At 40.5% G+C, this 17,024-nt stretch overlaps 1 protein-coding gene across 6 annotated transcripts in view; it reads right to left on the reverse strand.

Annotated features, from left to right (window-relative positions):
• LOC138706776 (uncharacterized) overlaps positions 1-17,024 on the reverse strand; it is a 153,653-nt gene that overhangs the window by 1,295 nt on the left and 135,334 nt on the right. For 5 of the 6 annotated variants that reach the window (XM_069836458.1, XM_069836457.1, XM_069836455.1 and 2 more), the window contains 4 exons: positions 13,377-14,711; positions 13,161-13,305; positions 12,815-12,922; positions 84-443 (listed from right to left, as the gene is read on the reverse strand). In XM_069836458.1, coding sequence (XP_069692559.1) covers positions 84-443; positions 12,815-12,922; positions 13,161-13,305; positions 13,377-14,711 — 1,948 coding nt within the window. The remainder of the gene's footprint in view (positions 1-83; positions 444-12,814; positions 12,923-13,160; positions 13,306-13,376; positions 14,712-17,024) is intronic. The other variant, XM_069836459.1, reaches the window with a different exon arrangement.

Genomic DNA, 17,024 nt, shown 5'->3' on the forward strand with positions numbered 1-17,024 from the left:
CGACACGGGCCGGGAATAAGTGAGTGAGCGCTTCACCGGGGGTCTGCGCCCCCCGTGCTTCAGTGACTGTCACATGTACGCACCTGAGTGAGTCGCCAGCACTTCTATTGGCAGTGATCCCCTGCGCCGGGCCAGCAGCTGCTCGGCTGTGCGCCGTCGCCACCGTTGCCACGTCGCCGCCCCGTCCCCGAACGGCTCGCACCCCGAGGCGGAGAACATCTCGGGACCCCCTGAACTACGCCTGCGCAGAACTTTCTTGCGGGTCCTCGACTTGCCGTTGCTCCCATTCCTTGCAACATTGCCGAGGTCGGCGGGAATGGAGCCGCGCCTCACGTTGGGAAGGAAGGCTTCTTCGAGGGGCTTCGTCAACAACATGGTGCCCTGGGGGTCCAGCCTTCTGGAGCACTCGTCGTCAGCGTTGCCCTCGTTACGTTCTTTGTCTCCTGCAAACAAGAATGAGGAGACTGTTGCTAGGCCGTGACTGGTCCAAAATGTAAACTGCTACATCACTGTGCTAAGTAATAACAGGAGGAGAAAATAACATAAAATACGATATATATCTGTAGTGCTCTCGAAAAGTGACACAAGTCAGTTTCCACAAACCTTTTTTGATAATTTATTGACAACTTACGGAACATCTGCTCGCTTGGAAAAAAATACATACGTATTCCTCCCATTACAATAATTCATACAGAAAAAAATCAAATCAACATAAACCAGTGTAAGTTGTCAATAAATTATCAAAAAAGGTTTGTGGAAACTGACTTGTGTCACTTTTCCCAAGCACTGCAGATATTATCCTATTAATTTCACTTAAACATTAAATAAGTTCTTTTAATTCCATATAGATGAATGAAGACTGTCCTGTTTAACACGCACCTCAACTCTGGCAATCAATCACAAGATACTGTTTTCCTGTATGAACTGAAGTGCAGCTCCACCTACTTGATGCAAACTGTCACACAGCCTGGGGGATAGCAGCATCACAATAGATGCAAATTATTACGACTGTATTCATGAACGAAAGCACATCCTGAGTGACACTGACAACCACACAGATATTAACCCCGCGTTACTGTGGTGGGGTTTTTGAAACCCCAGTTCATATGTTGTACCAATTTCTGACTAGGAGGTTTGCGTTGGCCTCTGTGTATCTTCACATTATTCCTTCTAGTTCCCTTTGTCATATGGGCCGTTAGTTGAACTTCATCCATTCAACAGAGCAGATGCTTTTTTTTTTCTTCTTCTGGGGCTTCATACACTGCATCACAGTATCGGTGCAAGTCTCTTCTTTCTGCTATTTCTAAATTTTTATTATTTTAATGATTACAATGTCTCGTACTACAGGGCTGGGCAGTATTTGAAATACATTTGTATTTTGTATTTTGTAATTTGTAATTTGTAAGGATTTTCGAAAGTATTTTGTATTTAAATACATAAAATTGATGTATTTTGTATTTCAAATACTTAAAATACTTTTTTTCTTCTCGTCCTCCAAGTTTTGGATTTGGATTTGACGAATGAACTTTTGTGTTATTGCTTATCCATTTCTGATCTGCTAGTTTTCTTGCTACAACTGATACTCTTAATGTCATAAAGAAATCTCCAACAACATCAAGGATCCATCACCCAACACTTGCTAAATGTTCAGCATTATGGAATGCATCTAGGAGACCCAAATCCTCAGAAATTATATCAGATATCTTGAAATATTCATCAAAGTTTCCTTGCCCAACTCGATGGATCTCTCTTTATGACTCAATCTCTCAAATATTGCAATTCAAACATGATATAAACAGATGTAACAGAGAACTGCTCAGCTGGTTTCACACACATATTCTGTGTCCTCTTCTTATCATTTGGTGAGGCAGTGTCAGATAGCCATCTCATCTTCAATGGCAAAGGGACAACCCTGTGCACTCTAGAGAATTACCCAACAGTGAAACAAGCTTCTATAAAGTATAATACAAGTTTGTGTACCTCTGCACCTGTAGAAAGACTGTTCTGTTTTGCAGGATTTATTCATTCACAAGCAAGGGGATCCTTATCTGATAAACTTCTTGAGAAACTGTTTTTTTTTTTTAAAGGGAGCAGTGATTATTCATATGTAGCATAATTTCATTGCTGACTGGGAAAAGGAAGAATGTTCAGTTACAGTGTTTATATAAAATTTCGAGGTAAAAATACTTTTAGTGTTAATACAATATTTTAGATTTTCAGTAATGGGCTATTCTTATTTCTTTAGGCCTATATATTGTATCGAGTATTTCAAATACAAATGTATTTTGGTTAATTTTTTAAAAGTATTTTGTATTTGTATTTGAAATACTTGGATGTCAGTAGTTTGCCCAGCCCTGCTCGTACAACCTCACTAACACAATCAGAAGAATAACACACAGTCTAACATCAACACAACAGAGAGATTAAACTGACTGGCGAGCAGTTTGCTGCATGTTGTATGGACTTCGTGCCAGTTGCATCTATATTATGTAAGCAAACGTTTTGTACATCTGCTCTCTTTACGTATCTGTTTCAGAGGAAATTGGTTTCTTTTCCAATATTATAATATTTGTATAAACTATATAATTTACCTTATTTATTACTTACTGTATTTGGGGTTGAACTTCAAATCTGAATAATAATACATTTAAAGAAGAATAAAGAGCTTTGTGAATTATGTGTTTGTTACAAGTACGGCTCACAATATACATGTAAAAATTTTGAATTACATATTTGTATACTCAAGTAACTCTTCTATCCCGTCACACCCACCACAGTAGCGAAGTAAATTTTATTCACCACAGTAACACGGAGTTAAATTCTGAGAAAAGTCATTCTGATATTCATTTATTTATTTTGATTGCTGAAAGGAATATAATAGCAGAGAAAGTCTCCATTCATAGAGATTTCACTAGCATATTTGTGCTAAAATTGTTTAATCTCTAGCTGCATCGTTTTAACGACTCTGACAAAGACAAACAATGCATTCATAACATCGAATTGATTTAATATCTCAACTAAATTAAGAGTTATTTTAAGGAAAATTTTGAAAAGGCGCACTTTATCACCACGTATGAGAGAATGTACTCAAGATCAGGAGGAAAAACTTCCTTTACATACAAATAATATTAAAATACAAGTATGCTACATCATGTACGGGCAATTATTCATTTTGCAGCATGTGGTACAAACACAGCACAGGAACTACCTCAGACTTGACTAATGTTATAGAACGGGCGCACACACAGATTCCCATCCCAAAGCACACGAGTATCTTCAGTTTAACTTTTCTATCAACTGTGAACTGAACACTAATTAAACTTTTTTCAAATTATGGTTTATTTAACGACGCTCCTAACAGTAGATGTTATATCAGGGTCGCAGGTATGCTGGAATTTTGTCCTGCAGGAGTTCTTTTGCATGCCAGTAAATCTACTGACATGAGCCTGTCGCATTTAAGCACACTTAAATGCCATCAACCTAGGCCGGGATCAAACGTGCAACCTCGAGCACAGCGCTATACCAACTGCGCTACCCAGGCCGACAACTAAACTTGTTTGTCATTATAAGAGATAAGTTACTGCACATCTAGTTCCTAGTTGAACACAATTTTGATAATGTAGTTGTGTCAAAAATGTTTTGTGATGTTACATATGAGACATGTGTCATGTGCAGAAGATTTTCTGCATTGAAATATGAAACATTCATTTAGGACTACCAGTTATGAATTACAGCATTTAATTTTTCTTAAAAATTCTATGTAAGTATCAGTACCACATGAGTATTTGGAACATTAAAATATTCACTATTAAGATATTAATTCACATTACTTAGATGAATTCAAAACATTTGTACATGGTGCAGCAACGAGATTTTGAAGAAACAGACAGTGGGTGAGTTACTTTAACCATCTCCTTAAAAGAACATGTAATGCAATTATCACAGTTAGGCAGCTTATAGTGATGGTTATTTCCATTAAACTAACATTCACATGAATAAAACTGTATCCATGCTACAGATTTCTGTGGCTGACCAAATACCAATCACCTTCACAGATTTGAGATAGTATTAGAAACAGATTCGTCATTCTCCGAGTGCTGTTCGAATAAAACTATGAATGAATGAATGAATGAATGAATGTTAGCTATGATGTCCCATGTTGGGCACAGGCCTCCTGTGATGGGGTTAGAACCCCTCGACAGGGATGGCTCAAGTATACTCGCTTGGTGAGCCAATCCAGGCGAGCTTGTCGTGTATACTACTTTTGTGACATGGTTAATAACCCTGTTCAACTTTAACTAGTCTCAGCACTCTGTTCTTTGTTCATTTTTTTCTTGCACTATCCACATTATACTGACACCGGCACTCTGACAAACACTGATTGCTATTTACACTATTTACCTGACATTTTCTCAACACTGACTTTACTATTTACAAAACTTATCTTACACTTTCACTAATACTGACTTTACTATTTACAATATCTTAACACTGATTACGTTATCTATTTACAATGACCTTCCCTAGTGCTTTCCACAAAACTCTGTTCTTTGCTGTCCTCGACCATTGTTTCCCCGCCTCTTTGGTAAACATGTCAGACCATCTGAGCCGTGGTCTTCCCTGTCCTCTCTTTCCGACGTAGGGGTCCCACATCGTGACTGCATGGTCCATCTTGCCTGGTGTAGTCTCGCCACATGTCCCCCCCAGGTCCACTTCGTCGCCGTGGCTCGTTCTGCTGCGTCAGTAGTGTTCGTCAGTCTTTGTAGTGTTTCGTTTGTCATTCTGTCTCGTAGCGTGGTGCCCAGTATTTTCCTTTCCATATTCCTCTGTATGTTTGAGCGTTGTCTCTCGGACAATGTCCAAGTTTGGTAGCCGTATAGCAAAACTGGGATTACACATGTCTCTAGTGCCTCGAACTTGAGATTGCGGTTGATTGTCTTGTCCATCCATATGAACTTCAGGCTCCAGAACGCCTTCCATGCCGATGAAATTCTTCTATTGATCTCTTTGTGATTTCTTTGTGAGAAGGTAATTATTTGACCCAAATACACATATTCAGAGACATACTGCAATTTTGTGTCGCCTACTCTGATTGGGATCTCCTATACTGCACCATAATTGATTTTGCCTGTACCATAAAACATCATATCAGACACTGTGATAATTCCTTCCCAAGGATTTTTTATTCTGACTATTTTTATTCTGTACAACTTTTGTATTGTCTTGAATCATTGCCCTTTGTCGCACCAACATTTTCATGTTACGTCCCAGCCATTTACAATCACTTTGGTATGGGAGGTGGCAAAATATGTACAACTGAAATTCCGCTGGTATTAGTTCGTTAGAAGCTTCAGAATATGAACCATATATATTTATTCTTGGATCAATACATCATAAAGTTCCCCCAACATTACGTGTAGCCTGCAGTGTCCTTGTCCTTTTGTAGTATGTCTAGCACAAGAAGAACCATAAAAGAAATTGTATACTGGTATGCAGTGTAAATTGTGACACCTGTTCAAGACCGAAACACATTCAATCTCATTTTGATAAGAATAACTGCAAGACTTGGCAAAGTCAACTTGCAGCTGTCTTACATTTCTCAGTTTTTATCAGAAGAATGGATAGTATCTCACTTGTCCGAAATATATCGAAAATTATATAGCATTGTCTGAAAGTTCAACTGTCATGTTATTTGGAAGAAAATAAACTTCTAAATTCTTCATGGTGTGAGTTTAGACTAGGTCCTTCAATCATAAAAGCAGCCGAATCCGTTATATCTGAAATATTTTCCAATTATAAAAATTACTCTCATGCGTGTGCTACATGAGCAAAGTGTTTGACACCGGTACTGTTTACCATGACATGCTACTTCCAGAATTAAACTACAAAACTATGGAATAAATGAAGATGAATTGAGGCGGTAGCCGGAAAAAGGGCCCATAAGCAAAAGTCATGTTTCGAGAAAAGAATGATTGAAAGATTTTATGTATGTTATTGCGATTTGGATCCACTTTTATCAAGATAACTGTTTTCATACTGTTACAATGTTATTTGTCTACAAGATTTTGTTAAAATAATACATTCCTTTCAATAGTGTTAATAGAAGACTATATTTTTATTGAAGCATTTTATAGGCCCTTTTTGCAGAGAACAAGTTTATTTTATCAAAATACTTTCAATATGATTATATTTTAGCAGAAATTTAATATCAGCATTGAACGGCGCACATTACAGAGGTTTACAATTTCATAATAATTTTAGTAAAATTATATTTCTTACATATATCTCGTAGTTATGTCATAAATTGTACCGAATATGTAAGAATCAAGAATACAGATTACAGGTTATTTAATATTAATCTAGAATGGATTTTTACTGAGTGCAGTTTACACTTTAGTGCACATCCTCGATGGACTCACACTCACTTTGAGAATCATCTTCATTGATGTTTTCTTCCAATGCAACTTTGCTCTCTTCAATAATCTTGTCAAGTCAACTATTCGAAATATTTGTACTTCACATTCAGTTTTTCACCAGTCTTTCTTTGTAATAATCACAGAATAACCCAAAGAGAATCTTGACATTTAGCTTTGGGTGTGGACAGTAGTAGATCTTGCTATGTGGAATCGATTGTAGATGTGACTGCAGTAAATCTCATTATATTGTTGTTCATTTTATATGGTCTGTTTTCATGAGAATCCCTTTTTTCCTCAAACGTTTCACCTTTTAATATTTTCTCTTGTATTATTCTCAGTCTTTTGGCAGAAATTTTGAAGAATCCCAAAATCATTTGACGACACACTTCTTGCTGAACCCACTTCGACGCAGAGAATATCTTCATGTATTTTCACGACTTACTTTTGGATTTTAAATTACATTTATGACTAGTAGATTTTTTATAACAAGCCTGCCACTGTAGCATCCTGCAGTAACTTTGTTTGCCCTGTAAAATATTTCGAAGAGATCTTCTTGTTCATCAGCAGTGAACTTGGAGAAACATTCCTTCTGGCAGCAGAGGTAACGGATGCAAAACTTACCTTCAACAATAGCATCTTTATAAGTTACATACGTAATATGTTGTCTATTCATTTTTCTGTCTTCTCGTTTCAAGTTAATTTTCATGTCCTATCTCCTCTTTTTTCGTTTATGTTCATTTCTTTCCATTTTGAAACAATACAGATCGCACACAGATCACAACTGCTACACACAACACAATTATACTACTTGCAGCGCCGATGTCTGCTGCATTCCACAACTATGCAAGAGTGCATGGGTTCATTCAATTAGCTACCGTGTCCTCTGTTTACAAGATATTGAAACGAAACTACGTAAGCAAGTACATTTTAACATGGAGAATCGAATTAAAAATTCTCCCGAAAAAAGGTCTAGAGACCCATGGGCACCTTTTCCGGCTACTGCCTCAATTATTCCTTCTAAATCACAAAATAATCCTGTAGATGTCAAATCGTTACTGTTAATATAATAAGAAATCTCATATGCTTAATGCAATAACTGCCGTCTGTGCTGGTCCCTTCCTCTTTCTCATTTATATAAATGACTTACCCAGCTGCTCGCCATACAAGTCAATGCTATACGCAGATTGCACTACTCTACAGCATACATTGCGAGTATTCAGATCGAAACTCAGTTAACAGTGGAAATGGCCAGGGTGCGAATTAAGATTTCTGATGAGGAGGAGATAGAATCCTAGCTAGAGAATACCACTAATAATACCACCACTAATAATAATAATAATAATAATAATAATAATGATAATAATAATAATGATAATAATAATAATGATAATAATAATAATAATAATGATAATAATAATAATGATAATAATAATAATAATAATAATAATAATAATAATACCTGTTATAATTAATTTATGAACTAGTGCACTTACTCGTGTTAAATATGTAATATTTGTCCGGCTTACAGCTGTTTCAGTGCTTTGCACACCATCATCAGAGCCTACTAGATCGCGGCGTCATATCGAAATTCTCTGCCTGTTAAGAGGGTGTGTTTTATTGTTGGAAGGTTTTGAAGTGTGGAGTCGAATAGTGTGTGTGTACTGAAATTGATCTGTGTGTTGAGGATTTGATCGGGGTGTGTTTTAGTGTGTTTGTATATTTCGTATTGTTCTAGTGTGTTGAGTTTTTGGTTCTTGGTTGTATGTGTAGGATTTCCATGTCCGTATTTATGTTATTGTATGTATGGTTAGTATTGGTAGACACATTGTAGATACATCTACATACGCCGATCACGTAACCATACATACAATAACATAAATACGGACATGGAAATCCTACACACACAACCCAAGAACCAAAAACTCAACACACTAGAACAAAACGAAATATACAAACACTAAAACACACCCCGATCAAATCCTCAACACACAGATCAATTTCAGTACACACACACTATTCGACTCCACATTTCAACACCTTCCAACAATAAAACACACCCTCTTAACAGGCAGAGAAGTTCGAGATGACGCCGCGATCTAGTAGGCTCTGATGATGGTGCGCAAAGCACTGAAACAGCTGTAAGCCGGACAAATATTACATATTTAACACGAGTAAGTCCACTAGTTCATCAATTAATTATATTCAAGTGTTAAAAGTGGTGTATGCAAGATTCAAAATGGAATACCTGTTATGCCTGTGTATTCACCATAATGCCCTGTAATGTCGCTTCTATATACTACTACTAATTGAACCGCTGAGCAAAGCAACATATTATATTTTCTCCGACAGAAAAGTGAATAAATTCCTCTTCCCATTCTGTACGAAACCTTCTGTTCCTGCTCGTAGAGACAGAGGGTTTGTAGAACGACATGGTACCGACACTGCTTACCTTCAGTACGTGAGCAAGACAGGAAACTCCCCTCACTAGCATGAATGTCTTTGATTACACCAAGTAATCACGATATCCAGTTTGGTCACCGCTGGTCCACAGAAACTGGACTCTTTTTTCTCCATTGGCACATCCATCGCATGAGTTTGTTAAGCATTTGTAATTTATTTAAGTCATTACATAAAAACAGACTTACAGAATTCTGTGTCCTATTCCATCTTGAAGCCCTTCAATTCGGCTTTACAGTGAAAATGATTCAGGGAAGTAGTAATTTTAGGATGGTAGTCTTCAAACAAAGAGAATGCCCATCTTAAGAACATGGTGACATAGCGTTTTTGAAGACTAGGTTTCTTTTCTTTCTCCCATAGTTACGCAGTCTTTCAATTCAGGAGCTGCATACAAAATATCGTTACGAATTAAGACTCCCTTCCAAACAATGGGCCCTTCAGAGAAAAGACTATCTGCCTGATCGGGCTAAAATATCCCTACTGCTCTGTTTTCTCTGAGATTTTGGCAATGACTGTGCACAGCTTTTCCATACGTGTATCTACCATGTTTAGGAATTACTTTTATTATATATCTTTTATGTATCATGATCACTAAAACCAGCTATTTTCTTGCACACTTTTGCAATCCCTTTAGATCTGTTTCGCATTTCATCTGTAACTTCTCGGAAACTTTTCTACAAGTAATGGGTTATGTCTAGTTCTCAAACAAGAAGCACTTGACACTCAAGGCTCAATAATTGGTCCTCTATTATTTTTAATAGCAATAAATGACCTTCCAGAATTCATTAAAGCAATAACAATTATGTATGTAGATGACACTACTTTCCTATCCTCAGCTCTACATCAATCACATGCTCTCAACAACGACACTATCACAGATGGCTTTATGGTTTGAATCTAATGGTTTCTTGCTTAATCAAGAAAAAACTATCAACTTAACTTTCAGTCTAAACTAGCTAATAAATAAGGACAACAGACTCAACTACACAAAATTTCTGGGACTTTTTATAGATTCCAGTTTAACATGGGATAAGCACATCAAAGACATATGCACAAAGCTATCAAGAGTTTTATATTTGCTAAAGAAATTAACTACTTGCGTTTCTCAAAATTATTTAAGATGTGCCTACTTTTCTTTCTTTCAGTTGATAATTCGACATGCCCTAATTTTCTGAGGAAATGGAACCAAAATTGGAAGCATCTTGATTTTACAAAAGAAAGCCATTATAATTTTATGTAAATCAACCTATCTGGAACATTCTCGGCCACTTTTCAGGCAATCACGGATTTTAACAATCATAAATTTGTATACATATATATATATATATATATATATATATATATATATATATATATATATATGAGATCTAGTACTTTACACTCGACAAAATATCGACAATTACTCATTAGTGGCCAATATACATGATCATGAAATTACAAATAGTGAACAAATTAATATTCCATATTGTAGATTACACAAGAGCAACACAAACTTTTTAATTATGGGGATGAAATTATATAATAAGCTCCCAAGTCAATATTATAAATTACCAATCAATAGTTTCAAAACTAGATTTTACAATTGGTTATTAAATAATCCTTTTTATTCTGTTGCTGAGTTTTTCCAACACAAATCTGTATGAAATTGTATTTTAATGAATAAGTTTAATTGCAATTTAGTTAGATTTCTTCAATTTAAAAGTTTAAAATTATTTCACGTTTTCATTGTATTACTTAAATTTTACTGTTTCTGTTATTTGTGTTTTTTAAAATGTATTTATATGTTTTTTTCAATGTATTCTGACGAAGCCTAAAACTGTATGTCTAATGGCCAAATAAATTGAAATTGAATTGAAAAAAATTGAAATTAAGGTAATTAATCATAATACACATTTAGTCACATATGCCGGTTTCGTACTCACCTCTGTCGTGTTTTGCCAGAAGTGGATAATCACGATACTTGAATAGGTACGTTGTTCGATATAAGAGTGGCTTCAGATACGATGTGGTGGGATGAATTAGGGACTGTTTAACCGATCAGTGGATTTAGTATTGCAAAATGTGGCGGATGGTAATTTGATTATGCGGCCAACAGCGTGTTGTGGTTAATTACACACACGAATGCACACAGTTAAGTACACCTGCACACAATGCCGTGCAGAATTGTGATATAAAGAAGTGCATGTGATCAGTAGCTTCCTTCACTACCAGAGAATCACGTGGGCACCTCAATTATATGCATTTATCCATCTGAGGAATAAAGTAACAATACAAGTGCAAAGAGGTCTCCAAACCACCATGTGGACTTATTTTTCACTGCGTTATTTTCAATGTTGCAAGTATGAAGAACCCAAAATCACCCTGCAATGGTGTTTTGCTCCTTGCCTACACTGGTTTTAAGCTTCAAACGACAAGTTCATACCAAATGAAACAGTTCAGTGAATGACAGAGTACCATTGCTTCCTCTTTACACCTAGATCACCGATGATGTAGCACTTTGGCATAAAAAATTGAGTTCGCTCTACTTTACCTTTGGGGAGAGAGAGCTGCCCACACGATGTCTTGCACTGCGCGGTCTTCAGACTTGAAGCTGCACCAACAACAAAAAAGTGCCCGTTTCAAATGACAAGGGAAAAGTGCATCACTTCCTCATACCTAGGTCTTCAGCTTTTGCTTGATCTGTACAGACGAAGATCAGAGTTTGCACCATGTCACGCGTGACAGGAGTTGTGTCTGGTTGCCAACTCTTCAGATTAGGACCGGGACGACAGAACTTGCGTGGACAGCTTCAACACCACTGATCGACTTGAATAAGGAAGTGAAGCCACAGATTCACTCACTCATTCACCCACCCACTCACGCGCTCACTGCTCGACAGCAAACGACAAGCAGATGCAGAAGAACCAACAAACAATTTATTGATATCGAGTGACCAACAACCAACATCAAGTAGGTACATTAATATTGACATGCCACATGTGACATTGCTTCCGCTCGCAGCCGTCTGGGACACGGCAGTTGTCGTGACGTCACAAATACTGGGGAGACATAAATAATTATAATTATAAAACAAACCATGAAGTAGAAAACATTTAATATCTAGTATTCTTCATAGGATTAAATTTTAACTACCGGTATATAAGTTACTGACAATTATCTAATATGCAAGAAGTTTCCGCAAAACTCTCGCTATCAACTTTACTGAAATAAGGAGGACAATTCCACGATAAGGCGTCGGTCAATTTTGAAGTTCATATTAATGTGAGTTCTAGGTATTGATTTACTCTCATAACATCTAGTTTTTATAAACTGAGAGAACTTGGCAACTTATACATTTTTAGGTGGGATGCATGTCTATAAAGTTGACATACTATGTTTGATGTGAAATCATCTGTCAAAGTCATTTCAGAACTTCATTGCAATATAACAAATTAAAAGCAAATTGGTCCCCTTGCGACAATAAATTAGTGCTTTGCAGATATCTAAATGCTGTAAGTAGTACAATAACAATACAAAAAAGTATTAACAGCAAATTCATAACAATACTATACCTACAGTATATAGGCGAGATAATAATTATGTCAACTCTTAGACATTTAACAATCGCACATGTAAGTGGTTAAAAAGGTTAAAAATAACATCTAAATGATTACTTCTTTTCGTACGTCGTTAATTCAACTTCAAAAAGTTGTCATGCTTACAGCTACACTCTGACAGTAGAGGCCTAGGGTACACAACAACATCATGACAACAGTCTTGGTTAACATTTACAAGTGAATATCTTACGTACTGTGTCTGTGAATGGAAATCAATTATACCCGCTGAAGACGTTACGTCACTGCCTTCCTCGTGGAATTGTCCATACTGTTAAGGCACTGAAGCATCACGTGACAGCCGAGGTCCCACACGGCAGTGTGGCCGAGCTCTAAGTCTAACTTTACCTGCTGCAGGGATGGTAAGGGGGTCAAGCAGGTACGGAAGCGAAGATCGGCGTGGCAGCATGCAGTGAGGGGGCGAAGAGACCGAGTTCTCGAGCGGTCTCAGAACACCTGCATTAGCAAAAAGCAAGGCTATTAGTGACGGCCAAAATAAAACAAAAGGGAGGCGGACTTGGCGTGCAGGAACAAGGCAACAGTAATTCAGTATAAAAACTAGCAGCTCTCATGAACATTGTCCGACACATGACAACACGCCTAGACTAGTCTTCTTGTCTTCACACACGAAATTCCACTCTCTCTGGATGCCAGTTCTTGGCAAAGAATTTACTAAAATGGGAGCATCTCCTACTTTGTCTCGTCACGTCGATGGGTACGGATCCCCGGCGCAGGAAGCGGTCACCGCCCCCCCTGAGGGCCAGAGCGACCGGCACGATGCAGTCGTCAGAGCGGTTGAGCAATCCCACGGGAGCAGAGCCTCGACGCCGGGTCAGTCCCTGCAACACGATGGAGCGATAAGCTTCAGCAGAGCAGCGGCGCCAGAGCAAGCTGCCGGCGTGCCACCCACCTGAGTTGTGCTCCTGCGCAGGGGGTCCACGTTCTCCTTCTCGGCCACGCGCGCCACCTTGGCCGCCTTGTCCACGGCGTCCGTCTGCTCGCGCTTGGTCCTCGCCGGCGCCTGCTGCTCCCTGAGCGTCCTGCCCCTGCCGTTGGGCGTGCCGCAGCCGTTGCGCCCGCACGGCGACAGCGTCGACGAGGACGAGGAGTCCGCCGGCACCTCCGAGCAGCTCGACATCTCCGCCGTCGTGGACATGTAGCGCACGCGCACGTAGGGCTGCAGCGGGGGGAAGGTCTGCTGGCGCGTGAGCAGGCGCGAGGCCCCGTGCAGCACGCAGCTCAGTCTGCTGGCCTCCAGGCTCGTCGTGATGGAGGCGATGCTGGGCTCCGGCAGCAGGTTCTCGGCGCTCACGGGCCGCTCCTCCTGGCTGCCGCCGCCCGACGCGTGCTGCGCCCCGCTGCTGCACGCCGACAGCAGCGACAGAGAGCTGCGCCCCAGCTGCGCGTCCTCCTCCTCGTCCAGCCGCAAGAACCGCCGCTGGGCGCGCTGCTCGCCGGCCGGAACGGGCAGACTCTCCCGCCGGATGATGGTGCGCGCGAAGGGCGGGGGGCGCGGGACGCTGAGCGGCACGGAGTGGCGCCGCCCCACGCGCTGCCGCTCCTCGGCGCGGCACGGCAGTGACGGACGCCGCGCGGTGGGCGACTCCGGCAGCAGCAGCTCGGCGTCGTCCTCGGAGCTGGGCACGTCCTCCTCGTCCAGGACCTCCGCCTCCGAGATCTCGGTGCGCGTCTCCTCGGCCAGCTCCGCCTGCACGAGGGCCTCCCAGCGGCCCTGGTTGCCGTGCAGGTGCCGCATCATGCGGGTCGACAGCTCCGTGCCCAGGAAGCGGTGCCACTCCTCGAACAGCGGCGCCACCACGAAGCGGAAGAAGCCTGCCTGGATCTTGGGGATGGACGTGGTCTGCCGATCGCACAGCGACGTCACCGGCAGGTTGAGGCGGCGCTCGTAGTCGCCCTGACGGAAGAATTCCTCGCAGACCTTGAGGCTCCACTTGCGACTCACGTCCCAGGGCCGGCACGGGTTCGAGATGTCGGCACACTTGAGCGCGATCTGCAGCACGAAGTGGCGATCCTCGGCGCGCCGCAGATCCAACAGGTCCTGGTCCAGGTAGCGCTTGAAGCGCGTCAGGAACTCCTGCTGTCGCGTGATATCCGTAGCCAGGATCAGCTCACTGATCTGCCGCTGCAGCTCCGGGCGGCAGGCTCCCAGCTGCTCGGCCACGTGACTCTCCAGCAGACACCCCACCGCCGAGCGCCAGTGATGGTTCTCCAGCACCGACGTGTTCTGCCATCCAACAACCCATGTACTGTATTGTGGTTCATCTCAGTAACGAATAGGACAGTTTGAAAAAAAACACACTAAATAGTCTCATCAGCAATGCAAAGGCTGAATTACAGCAAACTGAACACCCAACTGTATACTGCCTGAAGAAAGAAGAAAAAGTCTCATCAGCAATGCATTATAGCGAACTGAACACCGAACTGTATACTGACTGAATAAAGAAGAAATGGCTAATAATTGACTTTTTCGACGAAACACAGCATTTCAAACCTATTCATTAAATTCAACATTGTTTTCCATATGGATCTGGGCTCCCAGGAAATTACATTTAAGCTTTCCCTTGTTCTGCCACACGATCTGAATATGTAATGAATACAAAACAATCGAATCGTAATGATCCGCACTTATTCTTAGCTGAGCCACTGCGTGTGTTCATTGCCGATTGTCAAGGACAGACAACAGACTGACACAGATAATTTTGGGAGATGAGAAGTCACCAACCATGAAGCTTTCACGTGGTGATCTCTACAGCATGTCTCTCTCTTGGCACGCACATAAAAGAGCTGATACATAAACCCAGTCAGGATTGATGAATTGAGGTAAGTATTGAGGGGATTCACTAGCCTTGCAAATAAGGGGAAACAAACTTATGGCAATAGTTGAATCGACACCTTTAGTGCTTGATGAAAGATGAGTAGAACGGAGAAAAATTCTCTCTGGCACCGGGATTTGAACCCAGGTTTTCAGCTCTACGTGCTGACGCTCTATCCACTAAGCCACACCGGATTCCCATCCCAATGTCGGATTGAATCCTCCCAGTCATTTAGTCACTCATAACGAGTGCACCTCTGCACATGTGTGGACATTGTCATAATCTATGATGCAGTGCATGAGGGTAGGCTACTAGGAGGAACCCAAGAGGTGGAGCTTAAACTGAGAGGATTCGATCCGACATCGGGATGGGAATCCGGTGTGGCTTAGTGGATAGAGCATCAGCACGTGCAGCTGAAAACCCGGGTTCAAATCCCAGTGCCGGAGAGAATTTTTCTCCATTCCACTCATCTTTCATCATATGATGACGCAGAATATCTGCACGAAAATATCATATGTACTTCGGTACATCATAATAATCTTTAGTGCTTAGTCATAAAAGAGGGATGTCCATTTTGAAAACATATTACATTTATTAATATAACATAATACGAAAGTTTTAATCTGGCGAAGTGCCATGAGTTTGTGAATGCGAGCTGAAGACGTAGTAGCATGGACTTGCCACAAATGCCAGGAACTCACTGCAGCTGCTGCTCTGAGTTAACAGTTCCTCACTTTGACAAAGTCCGGTAAGTGTGTGTCAGCAATGATTTATTTTCAAAGGAGTCATAGCTCAGTTTGCAACAACTAATAATAGCACTTTTAGTTTTTAAAATCGCCATATCTGTCAGAATTATAACTTATGGTGTAGGCCTACCCAGATTTGAGAAGTTACACATAAGAAATAAATTCTACATGATCGTAAAATAAGCGAAAAATGCGTAATTTATGTTGTTGTGTAGTCAACTGTCCGAAGACAGGTCTGAACCTCACAAGTAATACCAATAAGACACCACTTATGAGGCAACTAGTCCAGGAGATAATGAGATAGGGTGGCCAGTTCCTTTCCCTCTCCATTACATACATCGCCGACTAGCTACACATTAGCCTACACTAGTCAGACTTCAGATGCATACAAACAATTTGCTCTATGTTCCTAAATGCAAAAATGTAATAGATTCAAAACTTGCTGTAATATATTGAATAGACAATGTTGAGTTGTTACTCGAGTTCCCAGGTTACCAGAGTGCATTACTTGGATATTATTCATTCGAACACTTCATATTAAGTCTTCATTTCTTCTATCTTTTGAAACGATACACTGACACCACACAGAGTTTCAGCGCTTGGCCACCTGCTGCGCTGATGCAGATCACAGAGCTTACTAGTCATCAAGGCTACCAACTGTTCATCATGTGCATTTAGTCACTGTGTCCCCACAGTTCTACCCGGCATCTTTTGTCTTTATATTTGTTTACCAAACTCCTTTCATCATTGTGGTAATGGAGAGTGTCTTTGTGTGTAATACCGACTTTGTTTATTTTCCTTTATCCACTGACCAAAGATGTCGTCCTGTTCACAGAGGCCAATATTACGAGAGAAAACACGAACTTTCTTATGCTTTTGAGAACTCTCTATGGACAGGCAGTATCTTTGACTTTCGCACTTCTAGATTATTCGTGATCATGTTGTGATCTGACAGTTTAATCTTACAATTATTCATAC

The sequence above is a fragment of the Periplaneta americana genome, chromosome 9, assembly GCF_040183065.1.
Source record: "Periplaneta americana isolate PAMFEO1 chromosome 9, P.americana_PAMFEO1_priV1, whole genome shotgun sequence".
NCBI lineage: Eukaryota > Metazoa > Arthropoda > Insecta > Blattodea > Blattidae > Periplaneta > Periplaneta americana.